This window comes from Eriocheir sinensis, chromosome 4, assembly GCF_024679095.1.
Source record: "Eriocheir sinensis breed Jianghai 21 chromosome 4, ASM2467909v1, whole genome shotgun sequence".
NCBI lineage: Eukaryota > Metazoa > Arthropoda > Malacostraca > Decapoda > Varunidae > Eriocheir > Eriocheir sinensis.
The window spans coordinates 25,098,429-25,112,484 of NC_066512.1; the positions used below are offsets into that span (position 1 = coordinate 25,098,429).

The window sequence follows — 14,056 nt, forward strand, 5'->3', positions numbered from 1 at the left end:
CCCCTTAATGGTTACTTAACTCCCTTCTATGCCCAGGGGTCATATACAGTATCCTAACATCTTAACATTAATGCCCTAAATCAATGAATCTTTTACTTCCTTCAGAATTAAGTAGAATAGAGAATGTCACAGGCTGCACCATCACTTTAAAAAGCACCCATGAGACAGCTATTACCTTGAACCACAAACAAGTGACTACATACACGATTATGAAAGGTCAAATGTTTAGATTACAAGGCCGCCATCAGCCAACCCTGGCACCAGAGGCTCAGATCCTCCTTGGGTAAAGGGAACATTATAGAGATACACAGCATTCCCGGAGCCCTCACCCAGGACTGAATAACATCCTAGCAACTCTGGGGACCACCAATAACATACCTCGCACTCTCCTACCTGGTGTTCACCTACTCAATTCTCACTGTTAAGAAGAATCCAATATTCCATCACAGGCTGAAGGTTGTACAGGGAAAATAAATGAGAAAGCCTCACCATGGGGTGCACCTAACCATCAGTGTAGGCCATTGCATATAATATGCAGTGAGGAAGCCAATATGATTTACGAAGGTAATTGCAAAGTCCACAAATAAGAAACTCCTTGTAATATAGATTTTCCATGTTTACATGTTTACAGAAAGCATATGAAATATGCATATAAAAAAGGATTACCAGACATTTCTCAGTGATCATAATATATTACCTTTTTAAATTATTATAAAGTTTCATGATGTAAAATAACAAGTACCCAATAATAAAACTTTAAGAACTTGAGCAATTAACATGTAACCTAAGGTAACTCAAGTTTCATGCATAGTGCTATGCACTGTCATGAATAAAAGTGAAGACAGTATGAACTGTAGTTAACATTGCACTTCAGATTTTTTAAATTCACGTTCTTAACTCCCGCTGCTCCTTCCCTTCTGCTGCCAATAGGTAAGCCCACAACACAAAACATGTATTCCAGTAACCCTAAGTTTTGCTAAAACAACATCCAGGCTTGTGCGCTGTCCATCAACTCCTGAGTAGATATGTCTTTTTGTAAATTTTGTCCAAAATTTTGGCAAAAATGCTCAATACTGACTTGGATGAAGGAGGTTCATGGCATCAAAGCAAGTAATAAAATATCTTATTTTTCCAACAATAATCTTATAGCATGGAAAGTTCAGGTGCAAGAATATTAGACAAATGTTACACACTTTGTACCAGAAATCCACAGAGGAGGAGCTCTGCAGCTGCCTCCCTCTGCTGACACTACAGCCGCCACCCAACGCTGTAACAACGCAACACACTCCACTCACACTTCAACACCATGCACAGCTGCAACAAATTTCTTCTCAATTAAACACTCTGCATCACACATTAACAGCAGCCAGTCATCATAGTACAAAAGTCAGGAGGCACACTACCTAACAAGCAGACAGACAGACAGACAGATAAACAGACAGTCAGTCACTCCAACCCAACCCACCCTTCCCCATATATTCTCACCCTTCTTTGACAGTGCAAAAAAAAAAAGTGTCATTTTAAACACACACTGAAAATAAACACGAGAAAACGTTTTGAACTTTTCTTTTCTAGCCTGCCTCAACTCTACACCTTTGCTTCGGAAACTATTATAGGTCCTCCTCCGCTGACGAGTACATGGCTTGGTTGCGCCTCTTGAACTTCTTGATCTTGTTGGAGTCTGATGAAGTGGAGGAGGTGGAGGTGGAGCAAGCTTCTGACTGCACTCCTTCCCTTTCATCGTTGAGTCTCTTTGTCTGCGGACTCCTGCGTGGACTGGACTCGCTCTCACTTAAGGAGGAGGTGGTGGAGGAGGAGTCGCAGGTGTAGGCCTTCCCTGACATCTCGCTGCTCGTCGACTCAGCCACCTTGGGATTGGATAGGACCAACCCCGGCCTTGTCTCACTGCTATGACTGAGGAGGGATGGAAAGGGTATGTTACTGCAAGTCGCTATGTTTTAAGTCAATATTCATAACCTCCCTGTATCATTATCATTATTGTTGAGATCTACGAAAGGGCATCAGGGATAGAAGACAATTATATAGACCCAGACAAATTCCCCTTGATGAGCAAAATTGGATATGGAAAATAAGAGTGACAGTAAAGTAAGGAGAATAATAAAAAGGAAGGACAAAACCAACACCCAATGAGTTAACAGGTGAGTGATGATTTTTGGTTTATTGTAAAATACACTGGAATTATCATGGAATATATGGAATCACTTTCTATATGTATGTTGGATAATGGAATCGAATAGAAAGAAGTTTACACTGCCTCCTGTTGATAAATTTAATTCCTTGATACATACACATTTTATTTCTCTCATTCATGCACCTCCCTTCCAGCTTTCATACTTTTATTGTGTCCTGACAGCTTTTACTCTCCCTGACATCATGCGGCAGCACTGGGGTTTGAGCCTTCTTGCACCGGCACTTCACTTCCATTGCTTGACACACCAACCCACTAGACTACTACTGCACCCCCTTCTTCCACAGATAATGGTATACTCTTAACCCATTCTGCAGGAGCCTCCCCTCCAACCCATGACATTTTCTTATCTCATGCACAAAAAGTGGACATGTGGTGTGGTGGTCTGGTGGCCTACAGCATCAAACCATGAAAGTGAAGAACCAGGGTGAGGAAACTTAAACCTCAGTGATGGAAAGTGACATCAGGAAGGGCATCTAGTCTTAAACCCCAAACTTAAACCCTCCACAATAGCAACCCCATATGAGGCGTTCAGTGTAAACGGAGTGACCATACCATTTAAGGCAATATTCTGTTTCTGGTGGCATCTAGTAATTGAATTCTTGCTGCATCATGTAAGTTAGGAAAAAAGTGCCCATAAAGTGGGTGATTCATAGGCCTAAAGTTGCATGAGGTGAGTTATGGACAGTTTAGAAGGCTTTTATTGAAACGAAACTTGCTCAAAACTACTGAAATGATGGCAGGTCACCCTTCTTTCACTGTACACCTTATATGATCATAGGTAAAAGCTGTGAAGAAAAAGAAGATGGATAAAAAGAGGATGGATAAAGAGAGGATGGATGACTTACACGGGTGAGCTGGTGAAGGGCTGAGGGCTGTCCGACGCAGCGCTGTTGTCCCGCCTGATGGGGCTCAGCACGTACTCTGGGTTGTTGGGGGAGTCAGGGCTGAACTTCATCTCCATTACAATGTCGTGGTTATCCTCATCACTCAGCTCCACCTTCAACGGAATGATGGTGTGGAGCAGTCAAGATATACAGCAGATACAAAGTTTAAATTTAATCAGATTTTCTTATAAGAATTAGTATCTCTGTTAATTAAGCATATGAACTAAGTTGTGGAGTTGTGTGTATTAAACATAAACTAAAGATACTGAAAAAAATAAAACATGAAAATACTAATTACAAGAAGAGGTAACTAGGATGGACTTGAGGGCAGTTCACAATTTAAGTAGGTAGAGCCCCATGTTCCACACCCATTTTTTTTAGCACACTTGCCATCTCCATCCTCAAACAGAGCAAGTACATGAAAAGTGAAGTTAAGGAAGAGAAAGTACAGGAAAAGGAAAAACAAGCACAATAAACACAAGCAACAGGAAAAGCACAGTATGGCAAAAGAAAAAGTATTAAAAAATACCACTCACATCATCAGGATTGGTGGACAGCTTTGAGGTCTCCATGGTGATGTTGAGCTCTGAGTCATTGATGTTGGGAGATGTGGTGGCGAGACTGACCCTAGGGGAGGCAAGGGCCCTCTGCTTGTCGCTGAGGAGGAGGGAGAGTGGATCGTCAACCGAGAGCCTTTCACACAGCGTCGTGGTCTGGGGGTTGAGGTAAGGCGTCGGCATGTGAACCAGCTCCATTCTTGGCTTGCCACGCGAATCCTGATAAGACTCGGCCGTTGGGGTGAAGTTAAGGGGTATCCTGAGGTTACCAGCAAGCTTCTGTACTGTTTCGCTGATTTCTGCTTGGGTCGGGGTAAACCGGTACCTGTTAAGAGTGGTGAGGACTTTGTTACTTCAGCGTTCGTAGGAGTATAGGTTGGAGGGAAGGAAGAGGTCTGAATGGATGTGTCAAGGTCTTCTCTATTGGGGGACAACTACCACTACATATACTATGCAGACTAGTGCAGAAAGAGGCCTCAGAAGGAGCAGCTGACAGGAACATGTTATGGTACTACTCTTTGGCACACAACCGCTCTAGCCACAAGGAAAACTTGAGCAGAGGGAGAGAGAAAAGGAAAGAAAGGTGATGGCATGGTAGTGTCCCTCGCCCCAGTGTTTTGGGTATGATGATGTAAAAAGAAAATAATAGGATGACTGAGAAAGGACAAATGGTGTAATGATGACTGATGATGACAATGATGCTTTCCCTTCTGCACAATAATGTAGTTAGAATAAAATTCCCAGCAGATAAGTGCTATCCTTTGCTTATGACTATTATGCATAACCTAATACGTACTTCATTATTACGAGTCAGAATATTGGAAACAGGAATTACTTGCTTTCTTTCCAAGAAACTGGCTTTAAGAAAATGGAACAGACAACAGTTACATGCTGCTAAGACATCAAACCACAGCGAGAGATGACACTGTCTTGGCAATAGGATCTTCTATAGAGGAATCTGCTAGAGCAGGATGCTGCTTGTAAGGAACTCTAAAGTGACACCAGAACACCATTAATTACATACTGGCTACTTCAAGTGAAGAGCTCCAGTACCAGCGTAAAGTTACCTCTCAGAACTGCCTGGGCCTGGCATGTAGACTGTCTTGTCACTAACAGAGAGAAGGTGGTTGGTAAGACGGAGGATTGTCAGCCATTCTGCGTCATAACTTAGCTCAAGTGGCTCGGTGCTTGGAACCTCAATCACCTGGAGGAAGTCTCGCCGAGGGAGGCACTTGTCAAGTGCTAAGAATTTTGTGACCTTGATACTCTGAGTATTTTCATCCTGTATTAGAGAAGTAAATAAAGACTGACGACAATGCAGGCAAGGAAGTCTGATGGGGATAAATTCAGGGCTCATTAATCAATCTCTGTGAATGTGAAATATAATTAAGATTACCACATAAATTCTGAGGCACTTTAAAACTAGTGATTTATGAGTGGAGTGCATTAGGAAGGTTCTCACAACTACAGCTAGTAACATCATGGTGATGGTCAAGGAATGGTAAGTAAAGCTTTCACTCTATGCTGTGTTCCTGCTCAGGGCTAGGGGGTGGGGGGGTGACCCACATAGCTGGAAATACTTCCAAAAATGTACACTAAATAAAGAAAAAAACAAATACTGAAGAAAGAGGAAGCTTTTAGTAAAACTAACCCATTAAAGGTCACTTGCCACCAGTTCACAATGCACAGTATGAATCAAGCTGCTACAAGAAGTTTACTGTCCTCCCAAATTATACTATTATATACAGGATGAGAACATAGAATTGGGTATATCAAATATTGAAAGAAAAAAAAAAAAAAAAAAAAAAATCACATAACTGAACAATTTCTTATACAGCAAAAGGAAACACACACTCAAATACATCTGGGGCTAATGATGTGTCATGGCTATTAATCAATGTTTGTACTCAAAGATAAATTGTGTGTGATAAATGTTCAGTGAGTTGGAAATAATGGTCGGATATTTAATTGTGATACTATAACGAAAATATCAGACATGAAAACTGAACCAATGGATATTTGTGATACTATTCATGAAAGCAATTAAGACTCGCTCACTCACTACGATGTTTGAGAATAAGTGCATCAAGGATTATTATTGAGGCTAACACTGTAATTGTTGACGGCCCTCGCAGAGCGCTGCACTAGCAGTGGAGCGGGGCCTGAAACCTCATCAACAGTAAATGGTAAGTATATACCGTTTGAAATTCCAAAACTAAGATCACTAACATGTGTCATGATGTGTTAACTACATGAGATGAACCTTTCCAGGGGGATGACCTGCTGTGATTTCAGAAAAGTGTTCCTTTGCATACATGGGAGGGTTATCAAACCTTCACTAATTTGTCCACTCCCAATCAAGTTTATAAACATAAATACACATACGCGCACACACTAACGCATACATGCACTCACTCACACACACACACACCTATATCTAAATCTTAAGTAAAAGACATTTCTTATATACAAGAAACTAGTTCTCAACATAAGCTCAGTAGCACAGCTTACTTAGGGTTCACAGAATAATCTCTGTCCTAAGAACCTTTCATGCATCCCTGCCAAGGCCCAGCATGCCCCATGAGGTGCATGCAAACCTTTTCACTGAAAAACTTGGTTTTATTTAAAAATAAATGCCAAGGTGCTATAAAGAAAAATAATGTTCCTAACTCTCCACTCCAAGAGTGAGCTGAAGTATTATGACTAAGTGCTTAAAAAAAGTGAAACAGGGATTACAAAAAATGGTGGTAAATAAATGTTATGGCTAAAAGACAACACAATACATGAATGCAAAACCTTCACAGCACTATGGCACGGGAGCAGCTAGAAAAATGTTGAGTGAGCACAGCGTGTAAGCGTCGTGCAAACACAGGTTAAGAGGACAAAGGTGAGGGTCCTTGTCTACTCCTATTCCACACCTTCTAACACTTGTTTTCGGATTTTCAGGGAACCTTCCCATGAAATAACCTTTGGAACAAACACCAAATACTCCTCATGACTGACTGACATATGGGAGGTCCATCCACAAAAAAGGAAAAGAAAACACCTGAGGAAAATCTGAAGTAAAAAGAAATTCATATAGTAGTAGTGGAAATTTCTCATTGTAAAATATTTAGAATGACCTGATCCTGTATCACACCCCTTCCAAAATGTTTGGGTGATCCTTGACATATGCAGAAACCGATGGACAGACAGATGGATAGAAAGAAAGACAGAGAGATCAAGAGGACAGAATATAATCAAGGGCAATTTCATAATAGAAAGCCTTGCAAAATACTATTGTATCATCAATACACACTAATTTTAAACTGATCTTTAAAGGTTGTTTTGTACAATAGAATTGACCTTATGAAGTGTGGTCACCAGAGCATCACTGTGTGAGGCATCAAGTGACTGGCCAGCACCAACGCAGCAACCCACCTTGTGCTGCAGGACGGCTGGGAACTTGACGTGGAGGTGACCAGAGAACCAGAACTTGGGTTGCAACTTATTAAGCAGTTCCTCTGCTGCCCGGGAGCCCAGGGTGCTGTTCTCTATCTCAGAGCGGAAGTGCTTCTTGAACCTCATGAGCCTCTCCTTGGGGCCGTGGTGGTAGATGCCCCGCGGCCAGTCGTGGGTCATGAAGATGTCGTGGTCCCCAGACAGCTGTTTGGGATGAAAACTCGTGTTTTATTATATATGTGAATGAGACACAGGAGTTGTGTCTCATCTTGAGAAGAATAGAAAGTTTTCTATTAATGAACAACTAAATTCTTAGATATCATGATATTGATCAAGAATTGTTAAAATCTCAGAAATTTGTGAATAAAATCACCTTACAGCTGCAGACAGCTGGTGTAAATTATCTAATGTGAAAATTTAAGAAGTGTGGACTAATCAAGAACTGAGTAGGAGTATGTGTGACAGCCTATCATAATAGTTTATAGTGTTTTAACCCCTCCATTACAAACTCCCACTGGCAGCAAGAGTACTATACAATAAATACACTGGCAGTGCAAGAACAAGTCACATAGGAAAACATATGTATTCATAGCATGTGAATGTATGAGGAGCTTGTGACAGTGGCAACTTGTAAGGCACTCTGGCAATGCTAAATTTTCTAGTGACATCTGTTCTCTTTGTGACTTTTAATCTTTTAATACAATTGACAACACATTTGGCCACAGCCATCCAGACACACAGAACTCGCTTGATTACAAAGCCTCTATCTTTTTATTTCAGTCAGATATCAACCAGTCTTTGCCAAACCTCTGCAATGACCTCAGTCAGAAAGTGAATATGCAACTTCAAAATGTTCAAAAATGTAATGAAGGGGTTAATGCTTATAGAAAAGCATGTCTGTACACTATGAGTTATATATCAAAATTTTCAACTAAAAGAAAACAATAAGTGTTGAAATATCAGCATGAATTAAAAATAAAAGTGAACACAAGTAAGCAATGGGTATATTTTGGATTTAAAAAACAGCATCTTTCAAAGCAAGATTGAGAAAGAAGATAACAATAATAATAACAACAACGCTAGCAACACTAACAAATGCTACACGAAAACACAAGACTAGCGACCCCTCACGAGGCAGCATCGACCTCACCTGCTTCAGCCTAAAGACCTCAAGGTTTCGCACATGATAAACACTGCGTATTGAATCCTCGGAATAAGGTGTCTTTTCATAGTGGCCCTTGAGGTAGTCTGGGCCCTTATATATCCCTGACAGGCCCCCAATGCGCAGCCCTCCATATCTGACCACTCCGGCATACCCCATGTAGTAAATGTTAGGGGCCACCCACCCACCATAGGGAAGCTCCTGCAGGTAGTTGGAGGCCTCGTGGTTGCCCCCGATGAAAATGGTCATGACAGGGGCTTTCTTCTCACCTGAATGGTACCTGGGAGTTGTAACAAGAGGTTCTGAGCACTGGTGAAGACGTAGTATATGTAGGCAAGTGTGATTTCAGGTGTTTTCTGTGTGTCTGCGTATTTTTTTACATTGTGTTTTGTGTGCACAAGTGTGCGTGTGCAATTAAATAAGCAGACAGGTAGGGTTAGCGTAAGGTTAGAAATGTATAAGTCACATATAAAATCAGAAGTGGTAGAGTGGTCCTTAGGATGTAGTAGAATATCAGAGCAGAGAAAAGGCATATTAAAGGCAAGAGAATATTGACTTCTACCTGTTGTAACACTAAGCCATCAGCCATCTGAAGGACCCTAACAGAAGAAAACTCCACAATCTCTTTATAAGGTAGAAACACACCAGCCAAGGGCTAAAAAACTATAAGTATAAAAATGCCTAGAACCTGCAGCTCCAACAAAATTATTATTAGTAATATTGAGAACCATGAAAGAGCATCAAGGAACTTTAAAAATATGATAAAGACCCTGCATCTGTATGTGTCAAAATTAGTGGAGAAACAAGTGAACATTTTGAGATAAATGTGGGCTTGAGGCAGGGGTGTGTCATGTCACCGTCGATGTTCAATATTTATATGGATGGTGTCATGAGAGAAATGAAGGGCAAAGTTGGGGAATTTGGAGTAAAAATGTACGCTTATGGAAGGAAGTGGGTGCTGAATTAAATCTTATTTGCTGATGACACAGTGCTCATTGCAGAAAATGAAAGTGACTTACAAAATTTGGTCAGTGTTTTTGATAGGCAAAAGGAGAAAGCTGAAAGTAAATGTCAACAAAAGTAAAGTGATGGTTTGTGAGCGGAGTAGAAGTGAGGTTGTGGATTTTGTATGCCCATACAGAATGGGAATTGAATGTGAAAAAGAATGCAAAATAATTTTCAATGGTGAAGAAATGGAGGAGGTTAATGAGTTTAAGTACCTTGGATTAGTTATGTGTAAGTATGGTGGTATGGAGGGAGAGATAAGAGAAAGGGCATTGCAAGGAAGAAGGGTGGTAGGGTCTTTGGGGGGTATCGCAGATGGCAGAGGTGTGAGCATGGAGGTAAAGAGGGATTTGAGAAATACAATAATTGTACCAACCCTCACATATGCAAGTGAAACATGGGCCAGGAATGAAAGTCAGAGGTCTAAAGTGCAGGCAGTGGAAATGAGTTATTTGAGGAGTGGATGTGGTGTGAGTAGAATGGATGGAATGAGTAATGAAAGTGTGAATGAGCGTTTTGGAACGTGTCACATGGGTGAAGGGAAGAAGTGTGGAGTGGTGGAAGAAGTGAAGCGACAGACTTTAAAGTGGTTTGGTCACATGAAGCAAATGGAGGAGAGTAAGATGACCAGGAGGGTGTATATGAGTGAGATAGAGGGAAGGAATGTTAGAGGACGACCTCCAGTGAAATGGAGAGATAGGGCGCAGGAGTACGTTAGGGAGAGGGGTTAAAGATCCTTGAGAAACTGTGAGCAGGCAAGGAGGGAGTGTCTGGATAGAGAAAGATGGAAACTCCTCTGCTGTGGCCATCTCCTGGTGGGAGCTCCTAGGAACAGGCGTCGATGAAATGATGATGATGACAAAGACCCAGAGCCCCCACAATGAGCAGACATGAACAAAATGACAGAATATTCCCCAAATATTATCAAACTTAATTCCCGAGATGTCTTAACCTCTTCACTACGAGCTGTCAAATGCAGCGCCTTCCATCCCATATCAGTACTAAAGAAAAATAAAAACAAACACACTGGCTGAAATGACCAGCGCGCGACAGCGTCCACGATATCTTTCTGAGAGAGAGCGAAATGGCCAATAGCCGTCATCGGATGCAAGGGGTTAATACACATTCTTACGCAATACTACCTGTGAAGAAATGACAAGTGGTTAATCTTCAAACTGAAGGACCAAGTCTGGCCTCTGCCCCAGTGACACTTAACCCATGTGAAGCAGGAGCAAAGGAACACAAAGAGGGCTGAGTAGGTAGTGAGTGATAAGGCAGAAAAGCAGGGCTGAAGTAGGTAATGAGATGGATGGCAGAGATAGGAAAACCACTGCTCCAGTGGAGGTTGTTGGCCATGCTTACGGAACAATCTAACCCTTCAGGAAATACAGCTGTGAAAGTAGAGAAAAGGGTTGCAAAGGGTGGGAAAGTTTCCGGGAATTTTGGGAATTATCAATATTCCCACCTGCACCACCACCAGGCAAACGGACATTTACTAATAGCCCCCTAAAGCTGAAGTCTTTAGGAGGCAACAATAACCAAAGCCTTAAAAATAAATAAATAAATAAAACTAAAGGCACCATAGGCAAACTTGTACATTTTTCTCAGTTCTCAAGTTCTCAAAGTTCCTGAAATTTCCCCAAAATTCCCATGGAAAGTTTCCCAGTTCAAAATTCCCAGAAATTTCATAACCCTAGTAGAGAGTAATAATAGCCACTAAGGAGGTAGGTATACTCTATTTGAAGCACCTGGTCCAAGGGTCTAGTACTGAGAATTATAACAGTGAAGTTGATTGGCTGTCAGTGGAAAGTGTACAAATGGCTCAAGATACCGGTAACTAATTACTACTACTAACTAATTAACTAATGCCAAATGAGAGTGAGAGTTTACGTTCATTTTTTTCTTTTCATTATTATTTCATTATGCAAATTTCTTTTCTTTAAATATAGTTTTATATATTTTGCTTACACAAATATATAAGGAGACTAAAAGAGGACAGATGGTCTACTTATGCAAAGTTACTGAAAATAAATATTAATGAGTTTGTTTGGGCTCTTTTTTTATTGATTCTTCTTTATATTTGATTGGGTAGGAATAATCCACATTAGAGTCATGTTAAAATACTATTGGCATGTGAACACTCTTTAAGGTTGCTATTTTAGGAATGTAACATACTGTACAGAAAGGAATGCCTGTACAGTGTCATGCAGTTGGTATAAATACACATATGAATGTTCCTCACCTGTAGAAGTCATGCATACTCATATACTTGACTGGACAGGCCATACACTTGAGGTCCTGCTCATTCCGCACAGACTGAAAGTCTCCGCAGCAAAGCAGGAGGTCCACCTTGAAGCCATGCATCTGCTCCAGTCGCTGGATGGCATTGTAGATGGTGTCTAGTTCTCCATGAGAGCAACCTTCAACAGCAATATGCATCCTGACGGGATTGTCCTGAAACAGTTGAACAAAGGTTGGCTAGTACTTTATGTGCAAATTTTCATAAAGGCTCACAGTCACCTGTGATGATTTTATGATCATTCTCTTTGTTTAACATATCTGGTCTTGATGAGCGAGATACAAACAAAAAATCAATCAATGTTGGCTTATACCAGGTGGAGTCAGGGATTCCATCACCTCACCCACCCTACAACACAATACCTCAGGCATTCCTCTAAGCAAGTTTCCATGCAGGAGCCTCTCCCATGTCACCCATAAATGAATAATGAATGTCTTTGAAATATGCCACTCTGTTCTGCCAAACAGCAAATCATAAGTTTTGATGCATATTTAATTAATCTGTCAACTATTCCCCACAGTCATCATCATCATCATTTCGTTTAACATCCGTTTTCACTCTTCCTGAGTGATTGGACATATTATGGCTCATAAATCGAGCCATTTTCAGTTTTGAGAGCAAGATTTTCCGGGCGCATGCCCTTGTAAACCTATTTTAAGTCGTGGCCCTAGCCTTAGCCTGAACGAAAAAGACAAACCCTACAAGGCAGCAGGGGGCGATGAGGTTTACCACCCGCTATTTCACCCATAGATGGGACTGAATAGCCATCCCCGCTATTCCCCACAAACAACCAGTTTCCTGAATTTCCCTTCACCCTCCCAAAACTGGTGATTTGTGAAAAAACTAACACAAATATAAAACAAACGTTAAAACTCACCAGAAATAAAACACATCACACAGAAGCAAAGAAAATAAGCCTCACAAGACCATGAGGAAGGCAGACTCTGACGCCACTGAAGTTGAGCCGCCATCTCAAAAATAACCTTATAAATCTGGTATGATGCAAGATGTATACACTGAATTCCAGATAGGTGACATGGCCACTAATGAACCTGAGTGCTGCCGCTCTGTTTTTTTTAAGCTAACAGAATCCCACTAAAACCTAACTGATAGTAACCCATTGCCACTAAGGATAGCAACCTGTTGCCAGTGAAACAGTATCCCATAGCTTACTGGTATTACATTGATAAAACTTAAAAGAGTAATTTGTGACAGTAAAGCAATATGTCAGTATGCTGGATGTGCATAAGCACTTCATATAGCACATAGGTGCCCTTCACAGTAAAAGAGTACTAGGTACTAAAATAATACAAAAAAACTAATATCAACTAGACACACCTATATTAATTTTCACCAAGTAGTCACTACTTTAGGTGATTACAATATTTAGATGAGCTTGTTTCATTAGAGGGCAGAGCAGCAGCATGATATGATGCATTAGTTCTGCCCCAAGAAGCCACAGACAACTAATTACCCTGGAGTTTCCCGCCCTTCAAGGTGACGGTGAGGGCGGCTGCCTGTCAGGACCAAAAAGATAATAGACGCCCCTGCAGCTTGTGTGTGGTGGTAGGGCATTCCACACCCGTCTAGACTCTCCACGCCTGCCCTTTACATTCCACGCCTGCCCTCCACCTTCCTCACCTCATGCAGCTCCTCGCCCGCCTGTCCCTGCTCCCTCGCCGCCTCCCGTCCTGTCCTCCCTCGGCACTGGTCCCTGGCGGCTGTGTCCCCGCGCTCAGCACTCAGCGGCACTCACAGCCTCCAGTCAGCACTACACACCGCGCCAATACGCCTTAAAACCACAAAACAAGGCCCAAAAAGCACTGACAAGAGGCACACGCACTGTCTCCTCCTCTTCTTCTTCAGCCGTGTTGTTTACGCCGGCGGCCCGCGTTCGAGTCCGCCCAAAATTATTTAAACTGCTGATTACGTAAATCTAACTGACTTAGCTAGAGAATAACTTACTATAGATAATCCATAAATATCATTCCTGATTTTAAAGGGCTTTTTATCTCATTATTACTTTTATTTTATTTTTGCATTTGAGATGCTTCCTCAACTGTAATTTTTTTTTTAAATCAGATTTTGAAAGGTATTCAAGGTTGTGTATTCAAACTGTGTAGAAAAGGAAGATTACATAGCCTGAATAATACAATTATATAGCATGAAATATGCTCTCATATTCACTTACTTATTATACTCCGCTTTGAAATCTCCCAAAGAATATAAAAGAAAGGAGGACATGCAGAGCATATTGGATTATTTATGCTCCTCTATTTCCCACTATATAGCGTATTATCTAGCTATCTCTATATGCCTATTACTCAACAGAAACAATACAATAACATAATACAATAGTAACAATACCTTTTGGTGGTGGAATGTATGTCTATGCAGCGGTATGTTGAGATTTGACTGGGATACACTTATTCTTGATGCTAATAAACTCAACACTTAGCAGATGAAGATGTAGGTATAGGCTACAGAGCGACTGCC

The 14,056-nt window shown here is 41.2% G+C and overlaps 1 protein-coding gene across 1 annotated transcript; it reads right to left on the bottom strand.

Annotated features, from left to right (window-relative positions):
- Positions 1-584: 584 nt before the first annotated feature.
- Positions 585-13,448, bottom strand: LOC126981011 (lariat debranching enzyme B-like). Its single transcript, XM_050831590.1, has 8 exons — positions 13,202-13,448; positions 11,504-11,715; positions 8,245-8,536; positions 7,074-7,298; positions 4,721-4,935; positions 3,633-3,978; positions 3,058-3,209; positions 585-1,914 (listed from the first exon to the last, which is right to left on the bottom strand). Exons 2-8 carry the CDS (start codon positions 11,698-11,700, stop codon positions 1,611-1,613), a joined length of 1,731 nt encoding a protein of 576 aa, XP_050687547.1. The 5' UTR covers positions 11,701-11,715; positions 13,202-13,448; the 3' UTR covers positions 585-1,610.
- Between the last annotated feature and the right edge of the window lie 608 nt (positions 13,449-14,056).